Source organism: Haliaeetus albicilla, chromosome 5 (assembly GCF_947461875.1).
Source record: "Haliaeetus albicilla chromosome 5, bHalAlb1.1, whole genome shotgun sequence".
In the NCBI taxonomy this organism is placed as follows: domain Eukaryota; kingdom Metazoa; phylum Chordata; class Aves; order Accipitriformes; family Accipitridae; genus Haliaeetus; species Haliaeetus albicilla.
The window spans coordinates 44,503,167-44,529,804 of NC_091487.1; the positions used below are offsets into that span (position 1 = coordinate 44,503,167).

The following is a 26,638-nucleotide window of genomic DNA, read 5'->3' on the forward strand; positions in this document are numbered from 1 at the left end:
ACCACAGGGTATGGACAAGTTACTGAAAGGTAAGGTAAGGTTGTGGTCTTGTAGCCTCTCAGTTACTCTGTAGTCATTGCATATACTTTTACTCCATTGTAAATGCAGTTTACTTTCTCCACCTTCACTGAGGGGTAGGATAGTCTCTGTAATAGAGGAAGAACATATGTTTGGTTACCACTGAGTAGCAGAAGTTCCTCGAAGTCATACTTCTAGGTTACATCATGGTAACTTGTTCCTGTGCCCATATCTGTAACTGAAGAATGAGTTCCTGAAAGAGTTCTGGGTAAAGTGATTTGGAAAGAAAACAGATAAAGTAGTTCTTCAAACTGAAGGCAAAAGGATCCACTTGATCATCCCAATTTCATCTTGTTCCTTTCGAGTTTATCTGCCAAGATATTTGCAGAATATGTTGGATCGAGAGCTGTTGCAGGACAGATTCTACAATGTTTTCAATAATATCATTAAAAAGAGGAAGCGGGAACTTTGCTTCCTGTGTTTGTATTTTCTCTGTTGTTCAGAGAAGATAATTTATTAAAGTATTGCTGCCCAGAGAAGGTAATTTACAGTGCTGTCAGTTAGGAACCTACAGTGACTGTAATTGAGGATCTACTAAAACCATGCCACGAAGTCTTACAAAATGTGGGATTTTGTGTATGTGAGGGTTAAGGTTTCTTTCAGTTTATTATTCCATAATTAATACTTACTGACTAATATGATTATCCTTTTTTGATAAATCATATACATACTTTTTTGTGTGTTTGTGTTCTTAATGGTATTTGCAGGGCTAATGAATAAAGTTCCCCAACTCTGAATCTGGAATGTGAAAAGCTGGGAAAAAAGCAAATATGTTGCTAGACTTTGAACGTGATTGCAAGATGCTGACAGTTACAGTGCCTTTAACTAACTTTTGGTTGTGAAGTAATGAGAGAAACATCAAGAAAATTACCTAATTTTCTGAGATTTACAGGTTGTTAGTAAATCTGTTATACTTTTATGGAAATAAAATCTAAACTTTATGCTGCAGAACTGAAAGATTTTAGTACAGTAATAATAATTCTCTGAATCCTGTGGTAGCCTGTCCTGGTTTTAGCTGGGATAGAGTTAATTTTCTTTCTAGTAGCTGGTATAGTGTTATGTTTTGGGTTCAGTATGAGAAGAATGTTGATAACACACTGATGTTTTCAGTTGTTGCTGAGTAGTGTTTAGTCGAAAGTCAAGGATTTTTCCAGCTTCTCATGCCCAGCCAGCAAGAGTGCTGGAGGGGCACAAGAAGTTGGGAGGGGACACAGCCAGGGCAGCTGAACCAAAGTGGCCAAAGGGGTATTCCATACCATGTGATGTCATGCCCAGTATATAAACTGGGGGGAGTTGGCCGGGAGGGGCAGATCGCTGCTCAAGAACTGATTGGGCATTGGTCAATGAGTGGTGAGCAATTGCATTGTGCATCACTTCTTTGTATATTCCAATCCTTTTATTATGATTGTCATTTTATTATTGTTACTATTATCATTATTAGTTTCTTCCTTTTTGTCCTATTAAACTGTTATTATCTCAACCCACGAGTTTTACCTTTTTTTTTCCAATTCTCTCCCCCATCCCACTGGGTGGGTGGGAAAGTGAGTGAGTGGCTGCGTGGTGCTTAGTTGCTGGCTGGGGTTAAACCATGACGTAGCCTTTGGATTAAACATGAATTGAAATAGAAGCTTTACTCTGAATATGCCCCAAAAGGCAATCAGTTCAATTTTTAAAATATAAAATAACTTTGTTAATGCTTTCATTGGGATGCTCAGTAAACTTGTGTACAGTTTGAGCATCTCTGAGAGTTTCTGAGAACTTTCTATTTCAGAAAATTTCTCTTTTCAGATTGTTTTCAAACGTAGGTAGGGAACATTGTAATATGGAACTTGATTACTTTTTAACATTTTTTTTTTCTCCTTTCTTTCATGAATTCAATGAAGTATGAATGGTGGGATTGAAAAGAAGAATTTTACATTGCTTACTGAATTCTGGATGTCTATTAAGCATAGTTATTGACAAATAGTAATGCTGCAGTAAAGTACCAATTGTGCCAAGAGGTCTTTTCTATTATAAAATGGGCAGAGAAACTAGCAATTGGAGGCATGGGTATCAAGAGTAAATAGTGAAGATACACAAGATAAGTGGAATTGAATAAAGTAAGTGAAAGAAACAGTATGATTTACAAGAAACACTTTTGCTATTGCAAACGGCAGTCCTGTAGAACTGTGGTTCTATATCTTCACCAAAGTGTTAAGACATCGCAGTCGTAGGGGATTGTGGAGATCATTTTTGCTCTAGGCCACATCCAGGTTTGGGAGGGTGAGGTGCATTATATCAAATTGGAGTTCTCTTGATATTACCCTTTCTTTAGTTATTCTGTTTATCAGACAACTAAAGTTCAGGTTGCATTTGTTTCTTCATTTGTGTTTAATAGTACAGAATTGCCAGTTAAAGCTCCTTTCCCAAGCACTGTAGGAATCCCAGGGTTTTGCCTAAACAATACTTTTGCCTTGAACCATTTAATGAATAATTTTTTGCCAGTGATATGCTGCTTTGTTTGTCTGTGGTATTCCTTGAGATCCTCTTGTACTTTTTTGTGTGTTTTTCAACTCTCTGCTTTTGTGGGCATGTGGTTGTGGTTTTATACTCATGAAGAGGGAGATTTGTGGATGGCCATGACTGCACAGAACACTGAGGCTTTTGGGGAATGTAATTAAGGTCATGAGGTAGCCTACCATGTATTTGGTATTCCTGATTGTGCCTTTGACACTCTTGCTTTTCTTGATCATAGGTTGGCCTTGCCAGATTGTTCCAAGCAGATTCTGTTCCCCAGGGCAGTTGATCACAGCTGACTGGATAACTGGCTACTGGACTGATGAAGAGAAATTCACTGAGATGACATAGGGAGGGGCATCAAGGACAATGGTGCAGAAAAAGAAAATCTGCCCTCGGTTACTCGACTATCTTGTGATCATTGGAGCCAGGTAATGTAAAAGAGTCTCAGCACTGCTTTGCTTGGGCGGTAGAGTGGGGATAAATAGCCTAGCATCCGTTGATGAAGCCTTGCTTGGTGCTGAGGAAGTGCTGTCTGGAATACATGAAGAATGCTACAGTAATGGGAGCATCTACTTGGGTCAGGGCACTTTTTGAAAGATACTAGTGCAGCCAAAGTTTTTTAACTTGTGGTCTTTAGACTCCTTTTCAAGGGTCTGCAAAGGGTGACTAAGAACAGCCAGTTTATATATGACTGTCTAGTAGCCTATGTGTCTGAACTTCTGTGCTTCTACTGGCATCAGGGTAGAGGGGTTCACAAATTGAAAATACTGAAAGCCACATGCAAATAAAATACTTGTTTGGGGTTACTTTTCTAGCTTTTGAAGTGCAGTCTGTAAACTCAGTTAAAAAAAAATAATCTGGAACTTGCCTTACTTGGCTGTTTCTCCCTCTAATACTCATTTATCCTCATAGGAATGACATGAATGCTTTCTTGTTTTAAAGTCTTATTAACTATCAATAGATAAAATGTTATGCTTATTTACTTAAAGCATGTATGAAATGTAGGGTTGATATGTGTGCTGTTTGTCAAAGACACAGGTGCTCAGTAAATGTTATTTTTCTTTATTTGGAGTTTATGCAGTAACTTTCTGCCAGTCTGTTTAATGGGTGTGTTCCAAAGTCTATTTTACTTTCATTTCTAAGTATCAGTGGTTTACATGCATCAGCCTATTGCTTTACCTCCCACTTTCTTTTCAGAATACTTTGAGTGCAATATTTAAATAGGCTAAGTTGAGGAAATGACATAATCCTAAGTAATAATTATTTTTATTATTGTATTTTATGGACAGAATAATTTAATAGTTTAATTATGTCTTATTGTCTGTAGAAAAATAACCAAGTTTTCCATATGTATGTCACCAGCTAGGAAAAGGAGGAAGAAGTGTTAACTGCCTGCTCCAGTGATGCTTATGGTGTCTGATGTTCTCACTCAGAAATTTGCTAGCATCACTTCTGGACTCCTACAGTTCTCTTGCTTTCTGCTGGGCAGTGGTAGCTAGAGTGCTAATGTTCAGAGGTCTGTTGTCTCATTAGGCACTTCAACAAATGCCTATGATAAGAGATGGAGCTGACTGAAGTAGCTTCTAATGCAAAGTCCTTACGAGCTCCGTGTGGCCTTTACCATTACATCTTGTTATCCACCGTGCACAAATAGCAATGCCTTTTGGAAGTATTCCCTTTTATTAGATGCAAATTTTCTAAATGTCTGAGAAGACTCTGTAGCTAATATTACTGCAAAGGCATGAACTGATGATATATTCACTGGTACTTTGTTGATTACTTTTTTTTTAACCATTTAGTGCCAAATAGACTCTCTAAACAGTACCAGCATTATTTGACATTTCTTCTTCAGCAGATGATATGTTAGTTGTGTCCACTAATATATAATAGCTTTTTAGGTTTTTTTTTTTTACAGTATTTCAGTACTTAACTGTACAGGTAGTATAAATTTCGTTACCAATTTATACTTTATTACTAAAGCATTTTTACTTTTTCTTTGATAAAGTATTAGTCTGGGAGAATTAGTCAGCAGAGCTATTTATACCAGTGATTTTCTTTTGTAAATTACAAACATTGTATTACTACATGTTTGGGTTTTCTCACCTCTCAGATAAGAAAAAAAGCAAGTGTTATTTATATTTTGAGATGGGCATATCTAAAGTATCAAGGTGAGAGAATGTCTTGTATGAAATCCCATAGGAGAGTGATGATGGAGCCAGGTCTCCTACATCTCATTTATTAAACATGAAAATAAATGCTAATTACTTCAGAAAATGGTGAGAGATCAGACTTTATAGCAAAGGGGTCAAACCAAAGAGAGGTTGTTCTGGGGACATATTTTTCTTCCTTTACTTTGTGGATCTCAAACTATTTCTCTTGCAGTTATTCAGTAACTTTCATGGAAGACTAGTAGTAGGAAGATAGTTAATACCTTGAAAGAATCTGTTCTTCTGGTGGAAAACTAGGAATAAACAGTATCACTTTTCTGTCTTTGTGTTCCATTAGTGATTTGTGGTACAAAGGTTGATGAGCCACAGTGTTAAATAGGTCCGCATATTACTACACAGCTTTTATAGTAACTTACACTTCAAATCCAACTTGGAAATGAAACACAGAAATAGATATATCTATTGTTGCTGGAACTTTTTAATGAAAATTTTACAGGATGAGGTCCATTTCATTCCACCATTTGTCTGAGTTCTTTCCTAGTAAATTCTTGTTTTTCCCAATTAGGAATTGATACTGGATTTTCTCATTTAATTTTTCATCTTGTTCATAAATGGCTGAAATCCAGGGGGGTTTCATCTGACTGTATATTTGGAGAGGGACAGTGTATTTCCTACCCAAGTTGGTCTCCTACCCCAGAGACCTGTGCAGTTAAATTAATTTTGGAAATCAAAGTCAGGGAAACATGACAATACAATGTTCTTCTGGGAACAACATACTCCTGAAAGTCTTTTTCTTGGTCAAATTTGAACAGGCTCCTTGTTGGGCCTTGATAATGATGGTACAGACTTCTTTATTTGACCTCTCTCCAATTGTGGCCTTGTGCTAGTGGTTGAGCATTGAGGCTAGTGACTGGGAAGCTGTGCTTTCCCTGGATAGTGGGGGAGAGAAGAAACAAAGATGAAGCTGAGCCCGCAGGCTTCTGACATGTTAGTAGGGAGATGCCAAAGATTTTTATTGGCATTAGTCAACTATATATGTTGGTTTTGTTTGCTTTTTTTGTAGGCAGCCGAGTAGTGATAGTGTTGCTCAGACTCCTGAACTGCTGCGACGTTACCCTCTAGAAGACCATGTGGACTTTCCTCTACCACCTGATGTTGTATTCTTCTGCCAGCCCGAAGGATGCCTGAGTGTGCGGCAAAAACGCATGAGCTTCCGTGATGACACTTCCTTTGTCTTCACGCTCACAGACAAGGATACAGGTGTCATTCGCTATGGAATCTGTGTCAACTTCTACCGCTCCTTCCAGAAGCGAGTACCTAAGGAGAAGGGAGAAAGCACAGGGGCGCATCGAGCTCGGGAGGGACAGAAAATCCCCAAATCCGGGGATGCATCTGCACCCCAAGAGGAAGTGGGCACTGAGAGTTCGGAGGGTGGTTCTTCACTGCAGGCTCCAAGTACAGAGTCTACCCCAGATGTGACTCGATCACCACGCAGTAAGCGGCTGGCCAAAGGCAGCCATCGCTCTCGGAACAGCACTCTGACTTCTCTGTGCATCCTTAGTCATTATCCCTTCTTTTCCACCTTTCGTGAGTGTCTGTACACCCTCAAGAGACTTGTGGACTGCTGTAGTGAGAGATTGTTGGGCAAGAAGTTGGGGATTCCTCGTGGGGTGCAGAGGTATGTTGAGGGGGAAGAAAGAACTTTTTCCTCCTACTGTTTGTGTCCAGGGCTGCAATTGTCTGCATGGCAAGTTGTGGCTACAGGTGTGGTTGTAGGAGCAGCCAAACACCAATGGTTGATCTTTTTGCTGTTTTAACCCAGGATCATAGTAGGAAAAGGAAATTTTGGTGATGATTTCTTTAAAACTTCTCTGTGTGATTCTGTAACCTGGTATGATTTCTATTTTTGATACACATAAGGAGGCACTATCTTGCTAACAACTGACTGAGCATGATCTTTTCTGAAGCTGAGCACTGATGCTGTTATTGTTGCATTGGCATATAAGCTCTGTGGTGGTGTACGTCAGGACTGATTCTCTGGCAAATTAGAAACAGCCAAGAAATAACAGAGAGAATCTCCACTTGGGGCAAGAGGGAAATGATGAAAGTATGCTTAACGAGCTTGTGAAACAATCTGAACTTCAGCGTGGGAGAGAAAAGACTAGAGAAGCAGGAACGGCTGAAAGAGATCAAAGTACAATATTTGAAGGGGAGAGGGGGGAGAGATAGAAAACAAAGGAGTTGTCTAGGAGGCATATGGGAATGGGGGTTGGTAACAGCAAATTAACAGCAATTTGGTGTATTTTTAATGTAATGTAGTAATCTTGCATATCTGCTATTATAATGTTGGGTATGTAACAAAAGCTGTTGCGCTGTAGGGTCAGAAGGAACAATGTCTTTATATCAGTCATGGATGTATATCTGTGCTATTGTGCCTGACACCTACATTCCAGAATGATATTTTCCTTTCTAATATGCTAACTGAAAAGAGAAAATATAAAATGAATCTCTGGAGAAGGAGAGGATTATCTCAATAATAGTAAGAGCGATGGGGCTGTGAGATGGCTCATAATGTGAGTTAAGTAACTTGGTATGCTCCAAATTAAACTTGTCAAAAGCAAAAAATGACACGACATCTATCACTTTCATCTTTATAAGCTCTTTACATTTTGCATGAAAGGGGAAATCTGTCCCGTTCACAGAGCAGTAGCCTACTTCTTGGGTTACTGTCCTGGAATAGTTCTAGGAGAGTGCCCTGGGCTTATGACTGACTCCTGAATTAGCAGATTTATCACCTGAATCCACTGACTGTTGGGGGAAAATGATTCTGTCAGAACAAAACTCCCCCCCCCCCCCAATGGAAATATGTATTAAGGGAGCTTATTTTGTCACTTGGTTTAGTCTGATAATTACTGAGGCAGAAAAAAAGCTAATTTTCATGATCTTCCTCAACTCTGAGAGCTCATCTGATTTTTGAAAGGGGTGCTAAAGTATTCCAATGTTTGAATGGCATATGGTATTTGAAAAATTTGCTCTTGTTGGATATAATTCTTAGAGAAGAACTGAGTGACAGATGAGGAGGGCAAGAGAAGGAATGCTAAGCATACATCTCTGGGAAAAGTACAGCAGGAGGTTTGAATTACCACGTGGCGTGCAAGCCATGACCTGGAAAAGTAGAATAGTTTTGAAGTGGTGGCAGAATAAAGGTGAAACTGAATCCTTACAGCCTGCAAAAGGTTGAGCGTGCCTGTTAAGAACCTAATGTCCTGCGCATTACAAGCAGCTGAAGGAAGAGCGGAGGATGAGAAGCATCACAGTTCCTGAGAGATGTATCTCAAATTGTCCTTCTTCTGGCCCCTCCAAATTTCTCTTAATTTTTCTTCCTTTCTGAAGCCTCCATGTCATCATCATCTTTCTTTTTCTTTAATTTTTTTTTTTTGAACTGTAAGATAGAACCTCTAGTTTGAGCCCATACCATTCTAAGGGATCTGTTACTGTAACTGAAGATATTTATCAGGCTGAAGTTTTTTGCAAAATGGCTGCAGCAGGTTTGCAGCCTTCACTGTGCTACAGCATTAAGGGCTGAAGTGGACAAGCCACTTTGCTTCCCTTGTCAGACCCAGTTTCAAGTTTTGAAGCTCTGAAGGCCCTGAGCAATGCTTTATAGGCGTTTTGGCCAGCCCGTCTGCGAGCTGCAAGTTTGCAGATTGCTAGCTTAGCGTGGGGAAAAATGGCTGCTTATTTTGCTAAGGTACCTAAATGCTTTCTAGACAGCCTTAAGAAATTTATATTCTCAGCTGAAATGCATTCACTTCTGCCACAGGTTATTCAGCTCTTAAGAATGATACAATGCAATTCAGGATAGGATGAAAAAGAGTACTTTATCATGCCAAAAAGCTGGGAGATCTTGGTGTGGTGTATTTCTGTTATCTCAGGTTTAGTTCCTATTCTTGCAAAGGTTTGTAGGACTGCTGGAAGCAGAATCTTACAATCAATCAGTCACCCACAATTCTGGAAGAGATATGGGAGTATCCTATGTGCATGCTGCATTTCAAGCACCAGGGCTATGAGAGAGCTTCAGAGATCTGGACCTAACTGAACCCTTTAAATATATGAATGAACTCTCAGGTGGAAATGACCTACTTGTGTTGATTCGTGCCACAGAAAGATTTGTACTTCCCCACAGTGGTTGCTTCAGTAAGCTTAAATCCCTACCTTCTGTTCTTCTGTGTGACCAAATGTTTGTTAGCTGCATCCTTTAATTCTCGATGTATCTGCCCTTTCCCTGGAAGAGCCTTGCGGAATGGCTGTCATGTGAAGCTTTTGGAGTATTAACCTTGTTGTTCTCTCTGTACAGGGATACAACGTGGCGGATTTTCACAGGCTCCCTCCTGGTGGAAGAAAAGTCCAGTGCATTGCTACACGGCTTGCGGGAGATTGAGGCCTGGATATACCGGCTGCTCCGTTCACCGATGCCTGTTGCTGGTCAGAAGCGGGTGGATGTGGAAGTCTTGCCACATGAGTTGCAGCCAGCTTTGACCTTTGCTCTTCCTGATCCATCCCGCTTCACCTTGGTGGATTTTCCATTACATCTGCCTTTGGAGTTGTTGGGAGTGGATGCCTGCCTGCAGGTGCTGACCTGCATCCTTCTCGAGCACAAGGTAAGAAGGGAAGAGTTGACCTTTGATAGGTATGTGGGAAGCACTGCCCTTTTCAAAACCAGGGTAGTCTGGATGTGTAGAACAGCTGTCTCCTGCACTGCCTGGAATCAGTTTGCGGTGGGAAGGAATAGGTCCTTCCGAGGCTCCTGTTTTGAAAAGTTTTACTCTCACTCAAAAAAGCACCTGAAGCTTGTTTTCAGACAGATTAATGGAGGGTCATCCAGTTCACAGCCATCAAATCAGAGGCCTGCAGGCTGTGATCTTTGTACACCCCTGTGGGGAGTATGAGAAGTGAATGGTTGCTGCAGTGCTAATGTGAGTTTCTTTGGTTGCAGGTTGTATTGCAGTCCCGAGATTATAATGCACTCTCAATGTCTGTGATGGCCTTTGTGGCTATGATCTACCCATTAGAGTACATGTTCCCAGTGATCCCTCTGCTTCCCACCTGCATGGCCTCTGCAGAACAGGTACATATTTTTCCTTTATTGGTCTTTTGCAAAGGATGTTTCTGTGATGTCTGAAACTTATACAGGCATAGTCCTTATTTCCTTCCCCACTGTTTTCTCAGGGATTGCAGCAAATTCTGCCTTGCAAAGAACATTCTTTGAGCACTGCTAGCTATTTAAATCATAGGTAACACCACTTATTTAGGATACCTTCAAAGCATGCCTAGTGAATAGTATGATTCAAAGCAGTAGTTCACAGTAGTTCACAAGCAATGGACTTAAAAGGCCATAGATCCACAATATTATGATGAGTATTTATGTCCCACCCTCCCCCCAGCTGAGTATTAAGGTTTGTTAGGGAGGGTCCAGAGTAACATTTAAGTACGCTTGAGGGCTCTTGATTCAGAGTTTAGAAACTATTGCCTGCAATTTGGTCTCCTCAGAAATATGAAGTGTTGAGTTACTGCTGCTGGGAGCCTGGGTTTTGCCAATAGTTGGCTCTCTGCAGGAGCTCATCATTTTGCTTGGAAAGATAGAATTCAGGCCATCTTACTACTTCAGTGCTATCCTGCAACTGATGCTTCAGGTTTGTTCTTGTACCACCCCTTGGAGGTGACCAACCTGTGTTGGTGTTCTAGATTTAAAGAATAATTTAGCTGCCCAAGCCACTGGTCTCAAGCTGCCTTATTGATTTAAACCTTTTCCCTCTGATAATTCCCTTATCAGAAACAACCTGAATTTCCCCTTAGGTTTTCCACATACGGTTGAAAAAATGTGTCTGTTTCTTCTTTGTAGAGATGTTATTGTTTTGAAACCAAATTACCATTACAAGGGTAAGGATAAAGTCCTTGCATGGGTAAAGCCATATTTACAATGGCACAGACTCAGCTTGAGCTGAGGGTGTATTCATCTATGACTTGCTTCTTCTCTAGTTAGGCTCTTACTCTGAACACCTTTTTTTCTTGGTCCATGATAGATGTGGCAAGCCATTAGATTAGCTAAGTTTTTTCCAAGGAGCCATGTAGCTATATAAATTACATCCCTGGTGAGGGTGGGGGCCTAGGAGGTGGAAATTTATTTTCTTCTAGATAAAAATTGAAGCCCTCTGAGCAGGAGCTTTTATTCCTCTTTTTTTTTTTTTTTCCTAAATATTGTATGGAATTAATTACTTATTTATCAGTGCCTTGTGTGTTGTCTCCTCTGCTATAAACATACTGTAGTTAATAAATAAATGTTTGGGAAGAACATGGTGATATCAAATGCAGATGTTGTCCTTATTAAAGTGTCTCTTTCTCTCAGTTGCTTCTAGCCCCTACACCTTATATCATTGGTGTTCCAGCAAGTTTCTTCCTTTACAAACTGGATTTTAAAATGCCTGATGATGTATGGCTTATTGACCTGGATACCAATAGGGTAAGTGGTGCCCATAAGGACTTGTGGCTTTGTTTCCAGGGAACTGTGCACTTTTACTAGTGTACCCACTGAGAATTTAAGAATGCCTGGCGTCAGCCTGCCTTTGCCACTTCCATCTTAAACTTTTGGATTCCGTTCCTTCTTGTGTCTCAAGGTCCCGTTTCTTTTGCTTATAAAGCATTCTTTTTTAGTTAATCCATCTGGCTATATCATTAGAAGATAAATCCTCAAACAAATGATAAAGCTGTCTTCTTGAGTAATTGTGACCCTGTCTCTTATAGCCTTATGTAAGAAACCCAGTCTGATAAGAGCCTTCCAGCAGCACTGGCTGTCATGATTCAAATGGGACTCTGTATCCCACTTTCTACTGGGGCATGAGCAAGGCTAATTCAAGGGAAACATGTATAACATCTTTTACTTGATGGAAATTCCAAAGGATGAGTGTGGGTTCATTCAAACTTATCTTTTTTTGAGGTAAATGGTAAAGTAACTCTTCCATTGTTTGCGATATTGTAAACAATAACAACCATAAAGAAGTGAATATCGAAGTAATGACGCAGATGTCTGGGGGGGGTGTTGTGGGTTTTTTATTTTTTACTTTATGTCTTTTATTCCTCAGTCTCTGGAGTGGTGGAGATTCAGGAGATTCTGGTTTGGAAAGGACTACAGCTGGGGAATTTTTAGTTTGTTGCTGTGCTTAATTCCAGGTGATTGTTCCCACAAATGCAGAATCTTTGCCAGCACTGCCAGAACCAGAAGCTTCAGAGCTGAAGAAGCATCTGAAACAGGTAATAAGCACTTTGGGGGAAGGACTCAAATTCAGTAGAACTTAGCAGATGAAGTCTTGCACAGCTCTTCTGCTGTACTGGACAAGAATGCAAGTCAGCTAATGTAAAGCAAAATGAATTAAAAGCAGGTGTGTATCCTGGTACGTCAGATGGATGTGAAAACGTATCAGAGTACTAGAATGCCCTTGTTCAAGAAAGTGCCCCTTGGTCAGTCATGGAGAGGTCTACTGCTCTGAATGTGGCAGTGGGCTAATCAATAGGGTGGCTGATTAAACAAATTTATAGGGGTGTCTTCTTTTGAGATCCCTGAGCTGTATGACTTTCTAACATTGTCTTCTCCTGACTAAGCTAAATCTGAGACTTTCATGTTGTTTCAGATCTCTCTGTAGTTTCTCCTGAGGACTTAACTATAATTTTTGTTACTTGTTTCATCTTTTGCTGTCTCTGCTGCTTCCACCTTTGTCATTTGTGGGGGAAGCACAGGACTAGGAATTTTGTGTCAAACTATTTAAGATGCCCTTTCATATAGTTGGCCAGTTAGAACATCACCCATGTTAGAACACAACAGCATTTTGAGCTTGAAAATCAATATCAATTGATACAGATGTTAAGTGGTAGGTATCCAGTTGCTGTTTTTCTATCTTCATGGAGAGAGTTAATCTGGAAAAGTGAGTGGTCACCAAGGCTTATAACTACAGTTAATTTCTTAGCCAAGTGAGGGATAATTTGAAATGCTCCTGGACGGAACAGATGGTTTCTGTTTTTTACTGTTGTTTGGGGCTAACTTGTTTCCAGTTGGTGCAGAAAGTTCCAGATTCCTCCTTTACATTTGCCATGTGGGCTTTAAACTCTGACTTGATCCATCAAGCTATGATCATCTTTGTTTCCCCTCCATTCACAGATCTGTGTGTGAGGTCTCAGTCTCTCCTCTCAGGTCCTGCTAAGCCATTAATCAGCTTGGGTCATCCTGGCTGATCGTGTCAAGCAGGTTTTATCTCTTTATTTCTGTTTTCCTTATGCACGCTGCATGCAGTATCTAAAGGTAAAGTGTGTTACTAATGTGATGAGATCTGCTCTTTCTCTCTCCTCGTAGACCTGGAGAGCAAAGTGTGTAACCTCTATGATACCTCAGTACCTGCTGTCAGCACAGATGGAAGCGATGTGTTGCTTGGAGTTTTGTTAGATCCACCTTCCCCCCAGTTCTGCCTCACCCCCTTGCAATTTCAGGCACTAAAACTGTCTCAGTAGGGCAAAGTTGGATATCAGAAGAACAAATTGCAATTTCCTTGAGGACATATTTAAAATTCTTGGAGTGTTCACCCAAATTCAGGTTACATCCCTATGTATTCCTGTAGGCATTATCATTAAGAGTTGACCATTGGCAAAGGAGAAGGAGTGCTAATGGTTGCTGTACAAAGTAGAGAGGACTAAATTGTGGCCCACATCACTAAGGTTAACGCTTTTGTGTGCCTTTGGGTCTTAGAGCCAACTAATAAAATTCAGGATATCTGCTTTTAAACTGCAGTAGAAAGTTCTTAGCTGCATCAGTAAGGACAGCAGCCTTTCCACTTTCCAAAGTGGCCAGATGTGAATGTTTGGGGGTGGGGCAGTTAAACCTCTCTCCCCAAATGTGCCTATTTTGTGGTCCCTTTTATTTCCTCTCATTTGTAATATTTGGTAGTAATAGATTTTTTTAATTTTTTTTTCCCCTCCATCTGTTTCTCTGTTGTCATGTGTTCGTCTTGGCTCTGATGGGCTGCTGGTGTTATCATATGATCTTCCATCTTGCCTCCAGTGTCTGGTTAGCATGACTGCAATCACTCAGAAACAGCTGCTCACTCCTGACAACAAGGTTCTTTATTTTATTCTTTTCTGCTCAATTTTCCATTTTACCCTTTTCCTTTGGAGTTTTGGTTTTTGTTTTGTTTTATATATTTATTTATTTTTGAAATAAAAAGATGATGACTCAGTGGGCAAATGGGAGAAATTAGGAAGATTTAGGGTAGGTCTTGGTGTCCAGGACTGATTTACCATTTGTGCTGCTCCAGTGCATATCCTTGAAGAAGTTACGAGGGTTGAAGAGAATCGTAGCTTTATGGAGAGATGAAGACCTCATTCAGCTGCGAAGTGGAGATTTGCAGGGATACAGGCAGATGCCTGTAAAGGTGTCTCCACATTATCCTGGGATATCAAACTCACTGGTTGAATGGCCAAGTTGCAAGTTTCAAGGCCTCTAGGTCCCAAGATGTATTCAAATTACACACAGGAATAAGTTGTACACAGTGTCATACTACTAGCGGTCCAATCTGGACTATCTGTTTTCCTGTCATGAATGATCTAGCAAAGTGGACTTCTGTGATACTCCTTGGCTGGCTCCAGGACTGTTTCAGTGTTGAGGAGATCATTTTTTTACAGTCCACATAAAGGAGGGCCTGGAGATATTTGTTGACTCAGCATAGGAGATAGTTTAAGATAAACTAATGGAGCATGCACAATTGTTGCAATTGCCTAGAAGGCAGAGTAGCTCTGATCTCTCTCTTGTTCCTTGAATAACTTTTTTTTCTTGCTGAATGTGTGCATAATGTTGTCCTTCTTTAGGCACTGGCCAGCATGAGTCTGAATACTCAGCCCATTCTTAATCTAGAGAAGTTCCACGAGGGGCAGGAGGTGCCACTGCTACTGGGAAGACCACAGAATGATTTGCAGTCTACTCCCTCCACAGAATTCAACCCTCTCATCTATGGGAATGATGTGGACTCTGTAGATGTGGCTACCAGGTGAGGCTGAACAGGAAGGTAGTGTTGAGTCTTCATAAAGTTTGCACTTGAAGGCAGCACAGACGCTTCTATGGGTCCTGTGGTGGAAGCAGCATCTTCCAGGTTCTACTGCAGGTTCTACTTTACATCAGGGGAAGAAAAGAGCAGAAATTACAGTGTTTACCTCAGATCTATTAACTGCATGAACATAACTGTGTATCTGGAGGGGGTGTTTTGTTTCTTGCATTTTCCTATAGATCATCCACTTTACCTGGATTTGTCAGCCTGGTATTGTATTCTCAGCTTAAATCACAAGCCTTAAACTACAAAAAAAGCTGGAAACTTAATTGTCACCTCAGCTAGCAGACATAAGAACAATGTCCCTCATTGAGTGGGTCTTGGTGTTAAGGTGGTGAATTAAAACAAAGTGATTTCTCAGTGGTTTTTTGGTTTTTTCTTTTCTTTTTTCCAAGACAACTGTTTTCTAAGAAGACTTAGCTTTTTGTACTGGGTTACCATTCTTCAAAGGTTTGAAATGTTGCCTACTGCATAACTTTTAAAGGCTCTCTGTCTTCTTTTCTGTTGTGTTCTGTGTTTTTATCTGATATGTTGTCCTCTGTTTCTTTTCAGGGTTGCTATGGTGAGATTCTTCAACTCACCAAATGTTTTGCAAGGTTTCCAGATGCATACTCGCACTCTTCGTCTCTTCCCGCGACCAGTGGTGGCCTTCCAGGCAAATTCTTTTCTTGCCTCTAGGCCGAAGCAGACACCTTTTGCAGATAAGCTTTCCAGGACACAGGCAGTAGAATACTTTGGAGAATGGTCACTCAACCCTACTAACTATGCTTTCCAAAGAATTCATAACAGTAAGTTTTGGTCTTGCCTTTTCTGCACTTGGATGTAATGCAGGAACTTAAAAAGCAGAGAGATTCTAGGGAAGGACTGAGTTTTACACCATATTATTCCTGCTGGGGAGTGAAATCCAGTTCAAGGAATATTTTTCTATTTTTATGTATGTCCTCATGTGTTTCTGCCAAGTTAACCCTGCTATTAGCCACTCACTCCTCCAATTAATTTTACATCTTGTCTTGTTTGGTTACGGAGGCTTCTTAGAGTAGAGGCTGTTCCTTCCTTTGTGCAAGACTTAGTAGGGGGTAGCCTCACTGTGAATGAAGCCTTTGACACCAATAAATGAGTTCAATTAACTCTCTCCTTGTTTTTTGTGCAGACATGTTTGACCCAGCACTGATTGGTGACAAACCGAAGTGGTATGCTCACCAGCTGCAGCCCATCCACTATCGTGTCTATGACAGTAATTCACAGCTGGCTGAAGCACTGAATGTCCCAGCAGAGAAAGAAACAGATTCTGATCCCACTGATGACAGGTTAGTGGGGAGCATGACCTTAGTCGTGGGATAGAGAAGAGGCCCAGCAATCTGAACTTACTTCTCATTTGCAGCTTTTTCCTGTAGCCTGCCAGGTTGCTGTTTCATTTCTGTCTGGGCAGAATACTGATACTGAAGTAAATTGTCTCCCTGCTCTGTCATCACAGCAACCTCTTAACCCTTTCCTAGTGTCTTTTCAAGCCTTCATTTAATGTAATTCTCCATTTGTGTTTTCCTGTTTTCTTTTGCTACCTGTATGCCACTTGACATTTGGTATTTTCTCCCACCCTAATGTTTTTTTTCTTCCATGCTGTTCTTTCTCTGGTTATTTCTGTTGCAGTACTACAAGTACTCCCACCCATCCTACCACTCTTTTAAATCTCTACTCAGTGCACATAGTTATGTGAAGCTTGTGAGTACTACCCACTGCCTGAGACCTTCTTGTGTGTTCAGTAAAATGAGAGTAATTTTTTTTCTTCTAGTAGTTTTGGCTGTGTTTCCCAGAGTTTTGCATCAAGTTTTATTATCCTTCATTCTCTGCTAGCCTGTGAGATCTTTCAGGCTTGGACTTGCACAACTTTTATGTTCTACACAGCACCAATGGTTCTGACTGAGTGGGATTAATCGTTAGTATAAAAAGGGAATGCTTTTACTTGTGTTTTCCAGTTCCCTTGAAGTTGTCCTACACACACAGAGAATTAATACACTACTCCCTGCTCACTTATGCTTGACCTCATTAACTTTGCTGAGAGCCTTTAAATGTCCTCCCATATTGTCTCTGCACATACCTCAAAGTTATTTCATTTGCTCTGACCTTTCATGAAGCTGGCTTCTGTCTCTTGCCAGAAATTTGTTTGTAGAGACTGAAATATCATGAGATTTTTAAGAGGCCCATGAAAACAGTGCTGATTCATACTTTGAAACGTCAGGCCCTGCTATTCCTGTTATGTTGCCACTCATCTCTCTTTCTCACCTGTGTGGCAGTGGCAGTGACAGTGTCGACTATGATGACTCAAGTTCCTCCTACTCCTCCCTTGGTGACTTTGTCAGTGAGATGATGAAATGTGACATTAATGGCGATACCCCAAGTGAGTAACTTTGAGCTTTACTTTCACAAGGTCCACATAGGTTCCTCTTCCCCATTCATCTGCACTGTGGGGAAAAATGCTTCCCCTAAGTCCCTAAATTAGAGCAAAGTATTGTTCCATTGTAGTCTTGCTCTGAGGTAAAAGTGTCTTCTATACTCCTCCTTCAATATCCAGGGGTAGGCTGAAAAAAAGACATTTCTCCTGCTTATAAACAATGCCCTCCAAAGGACACTGGGAGGAGGAAGAACAGAAATAGGTGCTGCTGAACAAAACTGGCTTGCTAGATCTGGAAACAACCTGCTGCTGCCAGTAGATACTGTGCAATATGGGCAGCAGAGTACAAGCTTTCTCCTGCCCCCGCATATTGGTTCTCAGTGCTGGCTTTAATGAGTCACTCTATCCTAGTGGGGACAGGAAAATGCATTCTCTCTGGCTTATATGAAGGCTGCAGCAATAGCTTCTCTTGTGAGAGCGGGAAGTTCTCACTTTCTTCAATAAACTAAATGTAGGACTGCCAACAGATTTCCTATGTCCCAAGGGCAAGAGGTTATAATCCTAAGTTGCAACAAAAGAAACTTGCTTGGACATAAGGAAAAGATCTTCATGGTTAGTGTAGTTAAACAGGTTTCCAGGATCAAGGTAGAATGTCAAGCCTTGGAGACTTTCAAAACTCAGTGGGACAAGGCCCTGAGCAATCTGCTTTAACTTTGAAGTTACCCCTGCTTTGAGCAGAGAGTTGGAATAGATGACCTCCAAAAGCCCTTTACAACCTAAATTTTTATGCAGGTTTATTCTACTGAGCAGCCCTCAACTGCTAGGGGTCTTTAGTTAGATGGGCAAAAGGCTGAGGAAGGCAGTTGTCTTTAATGCAAAATGATGTGTTTGCAGATGTTGACCCCCTGACTCACGCAGCTCTTGGTGATGCTAGTGAAGTGGAATTTGATGATTTTCAAGAATACTCAGGGGATCTGGATGAACAGGCCATGGACAGTGAAAACTCCCAAGAGAACAACCAGCCTCGTTCAAGTTCCAGTACTACAGCCAGTAGCAGCCCCAGCACTGTCATCCATGGAGTGAATCATGTGTGTACTGAGATGAGTTCAGCCCCAAGATCGGCATATTAGGATATAAAGAATGGGAGAATGCACGTGGTTCTTTCTGAGAAGGGCAAAAGCTAATAGGACTGTGAAACCATGCAGATTAAATTGCATGCTCTTTCTGGACTTTCTGAGCAAGGTGGAGTTTACTGGTACCCTCTTATGCTGGGACAGAGCATTCCTGTACCTAAAAGCTCCCATGCATTGAAAAATGCAGCATTAACAGAGAGCAGTGGTCCAGGTTGTGACTGCAGGAATTGCTTTTACAGAGTCTGGAAAGACCTGATGCGTTAGAGGAACAGGGAGCGCGGTGGGGAAACTCATGAATCTGTGGTCATTTAGGAAGAATGGGAGTTGCTTGCATAACCACAAAACAGGGTAATGGAGAGCTGTTATCCTGAGCTTACACTTACCAGTAAGATCTGTTTTACAGGGGAGTAAGTCCCTAGAACGATGTGCAAACACTGCAGCGTATGTAAAATCCTAGATTAGAGCCATGGATAGTGGGGATGGGGTGGGGGCAACAAACAGCAAGTTTGTTAAGCAAGTAACAAACAGCAAGGACTGTACAGACTTCCCAGTTTGAAATAATTGTTCTTGTCCTGCCCTTCAGTTGTATGTAACACAAATTAGCGAACAGATCAATGATTTGACTGGTCCACAGGAGTCAGCAGATTCAGCAGAAATGGAAGAGAAGTTGGTTGCTGGATTTTCAAACCATCTCCCTTCCTTGCCACTACAACCAAGCTTTCCCAAGATAAGCTTGGACCGCCATGAGAGCGACAGCACAGCTGGCAGCATGAGCTCCTCAGAAGGGGTGGTGAGGAAGAGAGAGTATGATAATCCGTACTTTGAACCACAGTATGGTTTTCCTACGGAGGATGAAGATGATGAGCAGGAAGAGAGCTACACCCCAAGATTTAACCAGAATCTCAATGGAAGCAGGCAAGTCCTCCTTGTCTCCCGCCCTTCTGTACAGCACTATTGGGATTTCCATCTGCTTCCAGTAGTTTATTGTTTATTCATTCAAATGCCTTTTGCACCTGAAATGTATTGTTGACCACTTTCATTTAATACTGAAATTCTGTAAACCCTTCTGGTTTGAGTAAAGGCACTTGCTCAGTTCCCTCAGTTCCTTGCTTTTATGTAAGCAGTAGATGCTAGTAGACTTATCAGTTCTTCCTAGAAACATTTTAGTATATCACCTACTGATTTCTGGAAACCTTTGAGCAATTTTTTTTTTTTTTTTGGTGAAGCTTTGTCTTTTGGAGGAAAGATACTATAGTGATTGATGACATTGGGTTTTCTTGTTATTGCTCTCAAAGCAGAACCCTTTCACCCCCAAATCCACCAATGCCCTTTTGTAGACAAATTTTCAGCATGCCCTGAAAGGTAATAGAAGCCTCAATGCAAAGATGCTTCAATTCTCTTGGGTTGGGTTTTTGTTTTGTTTTGGGTTTTTTTTAATATCCCACAAGGTAAGGGTAGTGTGGTGAAAACGGATGAGGAGTGAGACCAGCATAGATCTCCCACAATCATACATGTTGATTTGAGGTGGGAAGGGGGAAAGCTAATAACAGTTGTACTTAATTTCTTTAAAGGTCTCAGAAGTTACTCCGTCCAAACAGTTTAAAACTGGCCAACGATTCTGATGCAGACTCAGATTCCAGGGCCAGCTCCCCAAACTCTACTGTCTCCAACAACAGCAGTGAAGGTTTTGGGGGCATCATGTCTTTTGCAAGTATGTACTAATGAATTCATTAAGCTGGTTTTATTTATTATAATAAAATTTACAGAGAAATGGAATAGAGGCATGGCTAGTCAAGAGAATGACTTGGTTGTCAAATTGTTACCAGCTCTCCAGAAGTCATGTTGGGAGCCACAGGACCTATTTAACTTACACTGCTGATAACTACTGCTTTATGTGTTTTTCAGTAAGAAGGACTTTGGTTATGTGGTTAGGCCTTTGAGTTATATGGCACTTTAGGGCACAGGTCAGAAATCCTTTGTTTCATTTAAACAGAAAATTGTGCAATTTCCTGAAGTTGATACAAAAATCTTACCAGTAGTATGCCTTCCATGCTACTATGTTATGTGTTTAGATGCTAAATTCAATTTCTTGACTGTGCTCACCTACTTTCAGTTATATTTTTATTATTAAAATCCACAGGTGTGGAAGACTAATCTAGAGTTTTTTAATGAGTGAAAGAAGATATGGCCAGTTGAGTCTTGCACTAATAGTGGGGAGCAGTGCAAGAAATTTGCAGCAGTGGTGAAAGTATATTGGATGTTTCTGGTAAAATGATTGTTACTAAAATAAGGCTGCAAAAAAAGAACCAAAGCAAACTGAAATAGTACGCTGACATTTTAAATTAACATCTTGAAGTGTTAATCAGCTCATTGATCTACGGGAGATGCTTTCAGGCTGCCTACAGGCTTAACCAGATGATGATGCATTATTGTGTTCTTAAGATCTGTCTGTATTAGGAAGAACTTCTGCTTTCTCCTAATAAATTAAAGCTTCTATTTTAAAGCACACTTCTGTGGCAGATTTACAGCATTTCACAAAGCACACTGCACAATCCTTACTTCAGAATTACATGTTTTGGTGATCTTCCATCACCCTGTTTTCTCATGTGGCCCCTACTATTCATTTGCTCCCAAAAGAGGATCAAACAAGAAGACACAGCTGACGTGGGGTTACCTGTTTAAGTGCAGGAAGACAGGTGGATATTGCTGTTACATTTAAGACTCAAAGATAAAGCAGCAGTGATTGTAACATGAAAGCTAAGAGTTAAGTTTTTGTACAATTTAGAATAATCTAATTTCAGATGTGGTTGCAATGTAAATGAGATGACGTTATGCTTTTGAGACTGTTGGGTAATAAAGAACAACTTAATCATCAAGGATCTGGAATAAGAAGGTGAATTACAGGAGGTTTAGGAAGTTTGGGTGAGTGCAGCAAGCATTAGGCATTTAACTGTTTTCTTCTTCTGTCATAGGCAGCCTGTACAGAAACCACAGCACAAGCTTCAGTCTGTCCAACTTAGCCCTACCAACCAAAGTTGGGAGAGACAAGAATACTCCCTTTCCTAGCCTGAAAGGTAACCGTTTTTCCCTTTGACTTCTACAGCCTTTACAGTTCTTGTGGCTTGGCAGTCTGAGGTCTTACCCCTAACAGGAATCCTGGGGGTGATGCATTTTGGCAGTTTGGGTAGTACCCGTCTTGAGTATCAAGACAGTAAATTGTCTTGATTAGTTCTCAGTCAGACTTCCTCCTGACAATTGGGCTGCGTTGGGATGGGAGACTGGCTTGTCTAGCCTGTGTTAATGGATACACTGTGAATGTTGGTTTTGTTTTGTATTTTGTTTTGTTTTATTTTTAAGTACTTAGTGTCAAGAATGGGAACCAAGAGGTAGGTCCTACTTTTGCACTGCCATTATCTTCATGATTAGCCTTAGGTAACTTGTTAGAGCAATGATGCTGCATTTCTAAGTGGGGTTAATGCCAGTTTCCCATGGAGACTGCAGTTTACGTGGGTTTCAAAAGTGTTTATAGTCTCTTCAGTTCACTAAATAAAAAATTTTGATCAAAATCAAATTATAACCATTCTTCAGCTCATTCAGAGTGAAGATCGATCCCTAACTTATGTGCACAGTCTTTTCATTGGAACATCTTGTGTTTGTCTGCAGTATCATTAGATAACATGTGTGGATGGGCACTAGAGAAATGACCCTCTTACTGTGGGGAGTTAGTCAGCCTGGTCGTCCTTGTACCAGATGTAATAACAGAAGGGGTGACTGAGCACATGTTGGAGTTTTAGTGTTGAGACCTTTTCAGTTGCTAAACTGGGGAAAGGTTTTATTTTACCTTTTGAGTTATTCTATCTGATTAGAACTTACTGCTTTTGTTTTAATATGTTGATTTTTTTTCATTTATTTTTTTCCTCCTCATCATTTTCATCGGTAAAGATTACTTTAATCTGGAAGTGGGAAGGGATGTGGATGAAGGTTGGTATGATGTTTTGCTGACCTTAGACCTTGTAGAAACAAAGGCCAAAAGCTGGTTTTTGTGTTTCTGCTTTGGACTTTGTTTTTGAGACAAGTAACCATTCCCTGTGTGTAAAATGAGGAGGAACAGGACTGGTAGGGTGAAAACACTAGCAGAAACTCTGCACAGCTGTTTTTGACAACCTTTTACCAGTTGGTTATGTTTTTATGTCCAATTGTACTGGATAAGAAACATGCTTCATGTCAGGATTATTTCCATGGGTAAACTTAATGACTGATTCCATGCATTGGAAGAAAACAGTGATGGGGTTTGCCATTCCACGTTCATGCTTTGCACCTCGTCTTCTGCACTTTGGTGTTCTTTCTTGACTACTGTAATCCTGTAGGGTCTTTAATGTTACTATGCAGATATGAGGATGGGATTTCCGTGGAGTAGCTCAGTCTTTTATGCATGTGCAAGTGTGTGTGTGTGTGTTTGTGTTCATTTACGTGTGCATGCTGCGTCACTGGGACTCCCACTGGGCACTTCACTGTTTCTTAAATGTTTTTGTCTCTGTTGTACAGGTATAAAATCGCTGCATTAACTTGTTCTTACCAAGTGTGTGTGGTACCTTGTCTTTCTAACTGTAATGGGAAATGATGCTGGGACTCCATCTCATTGCTGCTGTCTGACCACTTTCCATCTTCCTTTTTAATTTTTATTTCATGCACATCCATTGATATTTTTTCCTCAGTGATGCAGATGTTTTTGATAGTGCCCTTGAAATACAATATATGCAATAATGTCCTTGAAGATGCAATACATTGGTTCCACAATGCCAAATTTCAAGTCAAGCACTATCTCTAAGATTAATTACACTGGCCCTTGTTGTCTTGGGCTTTCAAGCATCCTTCCTGCTCTAGTGTCATTTGGGTTTTGTTTTGAGGGAGGGCTGGGAAGAAGCTGGTAGTTGGATTCTTTTGCTGCTGATGGTGGGGACTGTAGAATTGTAGTACACTACTAATTGTATATTTTGTGTCCCAGTATTTGGGTTAAATACTATAATGGAGATTATTACTGAAGCTGGCCCAGTAAGCAATGAAGGTGGGTTCCCTACAGCATGAGCTGTGCATGATATAACAATTTCCAGCATTCCCTATGCCTGACTTTGGGCTACCTTTCTCACTGGGTAACCAGTACCACATGATCTATACTAGTCACCCCCAATGCATTATGCTTTTACATATAGTGACTAATTTGAAGATGGTTCTTGTTGTAGAACTGCATGCAGAGCAGCCAAACTTTTCCTGCCTTTCACCTTCTGCTCCCATTACCATCTTCTCTTTTTCTCTCTGCATTACTCCCATTACTGTTTTCTGCCGATGTGTGATGCTAGAATATGATATACGCTGCTGCTTTTTTTGGAGTTTCCATTTTGTTTGAAGTCTGTTACCTGTAATCCGAATAGGTATGTTAGCCAACCTTAGTGTTGCTTGTTACTGTCCTGGGAACAGTTTTTTTTTTTTTTTTCTTCCTACCTCTTCCTCTCATGCTGTTTCCTCTCCTGTTTAGGAAACAGACGAGCCCTTGTGGATCAAAAGTCTTCAGTCATTAAGCACAGCCCGACAGTGAAGAGAGAATCTCCATCACCTCAGGGACGAACTAGCAATTCCAGGTAATATCTTTCATTGCTTTTTTTGAGTATAAAGTGTTGTTAGAGTGGTCTCATACTTGGCCAATGTTTCCTCAGAAGTCTAGCTGTTGAAAACTAAATAGTGCTTTTCTATGGCCCTAAGCTTGCACTTATTGTCTGAGAAGATTTGGTGTGGATGGTCTTACAGTTAATAGCACACATACATATTTTTCTATGCTCCGAAATGTATCCTCTTTCTGTCTGAGATCCAAAAATTCTAGGTCCCTACTTTAGCTGAGTATTTATTCTTTGTAGTTGAGTCTGTTCTGAACAAGGTAGTCTAGCCAGTGGAGTCTTAATGCACCATGCAGGGGATCAGCTGAGTCATATGAAGCAGTTTGATTCCATGAATTCATGTGAAACACTTTTCTCAGCCTTGGGAAGGGGACTCAGAATGGTGCAAGTAAACGTTACCTGACCTGTGCCTGTGCTTTCTCCTCCTTTTCTTATGTAGTAGTCATGGGTAGAGTGAAATTTGCTTTGAGCTACTGGGTTGGGAGACAAGCAAGAACAATAACTGCAGTTCAGACTGGGGAATGCAGCAGGTTGCACAGGAGTTCCCTTCTTACCATTCCCTCCCCTGTGGCAAAACAAGCTGAAGCAGTACATGTGCCAAGGCTGCTGCAGTAGTGCTATTAGTAGTGCTGTGCTTCCTCTTTCAAGGAAAGCCTACAGGTCAGACAAGGTGGCTGTGGGAGAAGGTTGTGGCATAGAGGGCTCCTATAGATTTTTGAGGAGTGCTGTGAAGGTGAGGAGTAGAGTGGTAGCTAGAAGGACTAAAGGAAAATCTGATTACGGCTTATTATAGGAAATAACAGATAAAATAAAATATTTGATGCTACACCTATAGAACAGAGGTTGGGCTGTGTGCAGTTATGTTAGCAGCAAGCATAGCTAGATTTGAACTTTTTTCTTGTAAACTTAGCTTTGATAGGAAATGCATTTCTGTGTGTGTCCTGGCCGAGGTAAGCAGAGGGCTAACTTTTTGCCTGCTTCCTCTTAAATCCATCAGTGAGAACCAGCAGTTCCTGAAGGAGGTGGTACACAATGTTCTCGATGGGCAAGGTGTTGGCTGGCTGAATATGAAAAGAGTCCGACGTCTGCTGGAGAGTGAGCAGCTCCGTGTCTTTGTACTAAGCAAGCTGAATCGCACAATCCAGTCAGAAGAAGATGCTCGGCAGGATGTCATACAGGATGTGGTCAGTGCTGAACTCATCAGGGTCCTCATACCTAGTGTCTGCTGAGGCTCAATTCATAGAAAGTTATTGTTAAATTGCCTCCTAAAAGCTGATGTTACAGCAGTTTTGGAATTTATGTTCTTGAATTACTTTCTCACTTCTGAAATAGCAACACTAATGGGATTTTCATTGCAGGAGATCAGCCGCAAGGTTTATAAAGGCATGCTGGACTTGCTGAAGTGCACTGTGTTGAGCCTGGAGCAGTCATATGCAAATGCTGGCCTGGGAGGCATGGCCAGTGTTTTTGGCCTGCTAGAGATAGCACATACTCACTATTACAACAAAGGTAAGAAAAGTGTTTATGAGAATACAATGTTTACGAACCAAATGAGATCCTTATTGTGAAGGTAGCTGTTTTGTGGCTTCAGATATTTCAGGGGTTTTACGACACTTTCAAAACAGGTGAGAACTGTACCATTGTTACTGAAACCTTACAAAGCTTGAAACCATTCTCTTGCACACGTGTGACTGGACCATAACAAAATAATGGTCATACTGGGTATTTGATTGAAAATGGGAATTATGCAGTAAGATACAAAACCTGGGGCTTTTACAGATGAAGTGGAAATTCTGAGAGTGGGGACCTTCAACTAACACTGTCCCAACCACAGTCTTGGAAAGTTATTGCAGACAACCTGAATAGGGACGGAGATATTTCTAATGTGGAACTGTATGAGACTTATCTCACCAACTACCTTGCATTACACAATGATTCTTATATCACTAAGTACTCTTGGAGAGGAAAGTCTGAAACTACCTCTATATTTTTCAGCTTTTTCTTAAAATCTGATTCTTAATGCAAAATAAGAAAATGCATGTGTAAGGAAAAAGAGCAAAAGATGACAGAAAGCTACCACTCTGCTTAATATCTGACTCAGCTGTAATCTCAAATGATGAAAAGCTATTTATTTCATTGTAGCAGAGGAGTAAAATCTACTAAACAGTTTATAGTTGGTGTTCCGAGTGGCTTGCATCAGGGATTTTATGAGTTGGCTTAGATGCCCTGTGGGTTACAGGTGTTCATTTCCAGTCGTTGTTAGAATGCTGAGGAAGGTAAAGAAGGCTGTGCTAGTTTAACAGTCCTGAATGTGGGTTATAGGCTGATCTTGGTAATTATAGGCCTTTTAGTCTGACACTAATCCTAAGCAAAATTATAGAGTGGCTGATCTAAAACTAAATGGTTTTAGATGAAGTCTTGATAATGTAAATGCCAGATAGTATAATTTGATGGTAAGTAGAGCTTACCCAGTAGATTAATTGTGGTCAAAATAGACAAAATTTGATATAAACTTTTAAAGCCTTGATACGTCTTTGGAGGACTTCTCTCATTATTGCAT

General features: G+C 40.7%; 1 protein-coding gene across 24 annotated transcripts in view; it reads left to right on the forward strand.

Moving 5' to 3' along the window:
* The window catches only part of MADD (MAP kinase activating death domain), a 76,598-nt gene that overhangs the window by 11,687 nt on the left and 38,273 nt on the right, over positions 1–26,638 (forward strand). For 7 of the 24 annotated variants that reach the window (XR_011324832.1, XM_069784568.1, XM_069784584.1 and 4 more), the window contains exons 2-21: positions 2,813–3,005; positions 5,809–6,423; positions 9,103–9,406; positions 9,742–9,873; positions 11,152–11,265; positions 11,973–12,053; positions 13,849–13,905; positions 14,652–14,830; positions 15,440–15,675; positions 16,038–16,194; positions 17,179–17,282; positions 18,171–18,364; positions 18,993–19,324; positions 19,981–20,120; positions 21,382–21,483; positions 22,352–22,390; positions 23,415–23,474; positions 23,943–24,045; positions 25,076–25,262; positions 25,437–25,587. Coding sequence is in view for 23 of the 24 variants with exons in the window: in XM_069784568.1 (XP_069640669.1) it covers positions 2,944–3,005; positions 5,809–6,423; positions 9,103–9,406; positions 9,742–9,873; positions 11,152–11,265; positions 11,973–12,053; positions 13,849–13,905; positions 14,652–14,830; positions 15,440–15,675; positions 16,038–16,194; positions 17,179–17,282; positions 18,171–18,364; positions 18,993–19,324; positions 19,981–20,120; positions 21,382–21,483; positions 22,352–22,390; positions 23,415–23,474; positions 23,943–24,045; positions 25,076–25,262; positions 25,437–25,587 (3,349 nt within the window). In the remaining variant the exon portion in view is untranslated. The remainder of the gene's footprint in view (positions 1–2,812; positions 3,006–5,808; positions 6,424–9,102; positions 9,407–9,741; positions 9,874–11,151; positions 11,266–11,972; positions 12,054–13,848; positions 13,906–14,651; positions 14,831–15,439; positions 15,676–16,037; positions 16,195–17,178; positions 17,283–18,170; positions 18,365–18,992; positions 19,325–19,980; positions 20,121–21,381; positions 21,484–22,351; positions 22,391–23,414; positions 23,475–23,942; positions 24,046–25,075; positions 25,263–25,436; positions 25,588–26,638) is intronic. The other 17 variants (XM_069784570.1, XM_069784576.1, XM_069784583.1 and 14 more) reach the window with 8 other exon arrangements.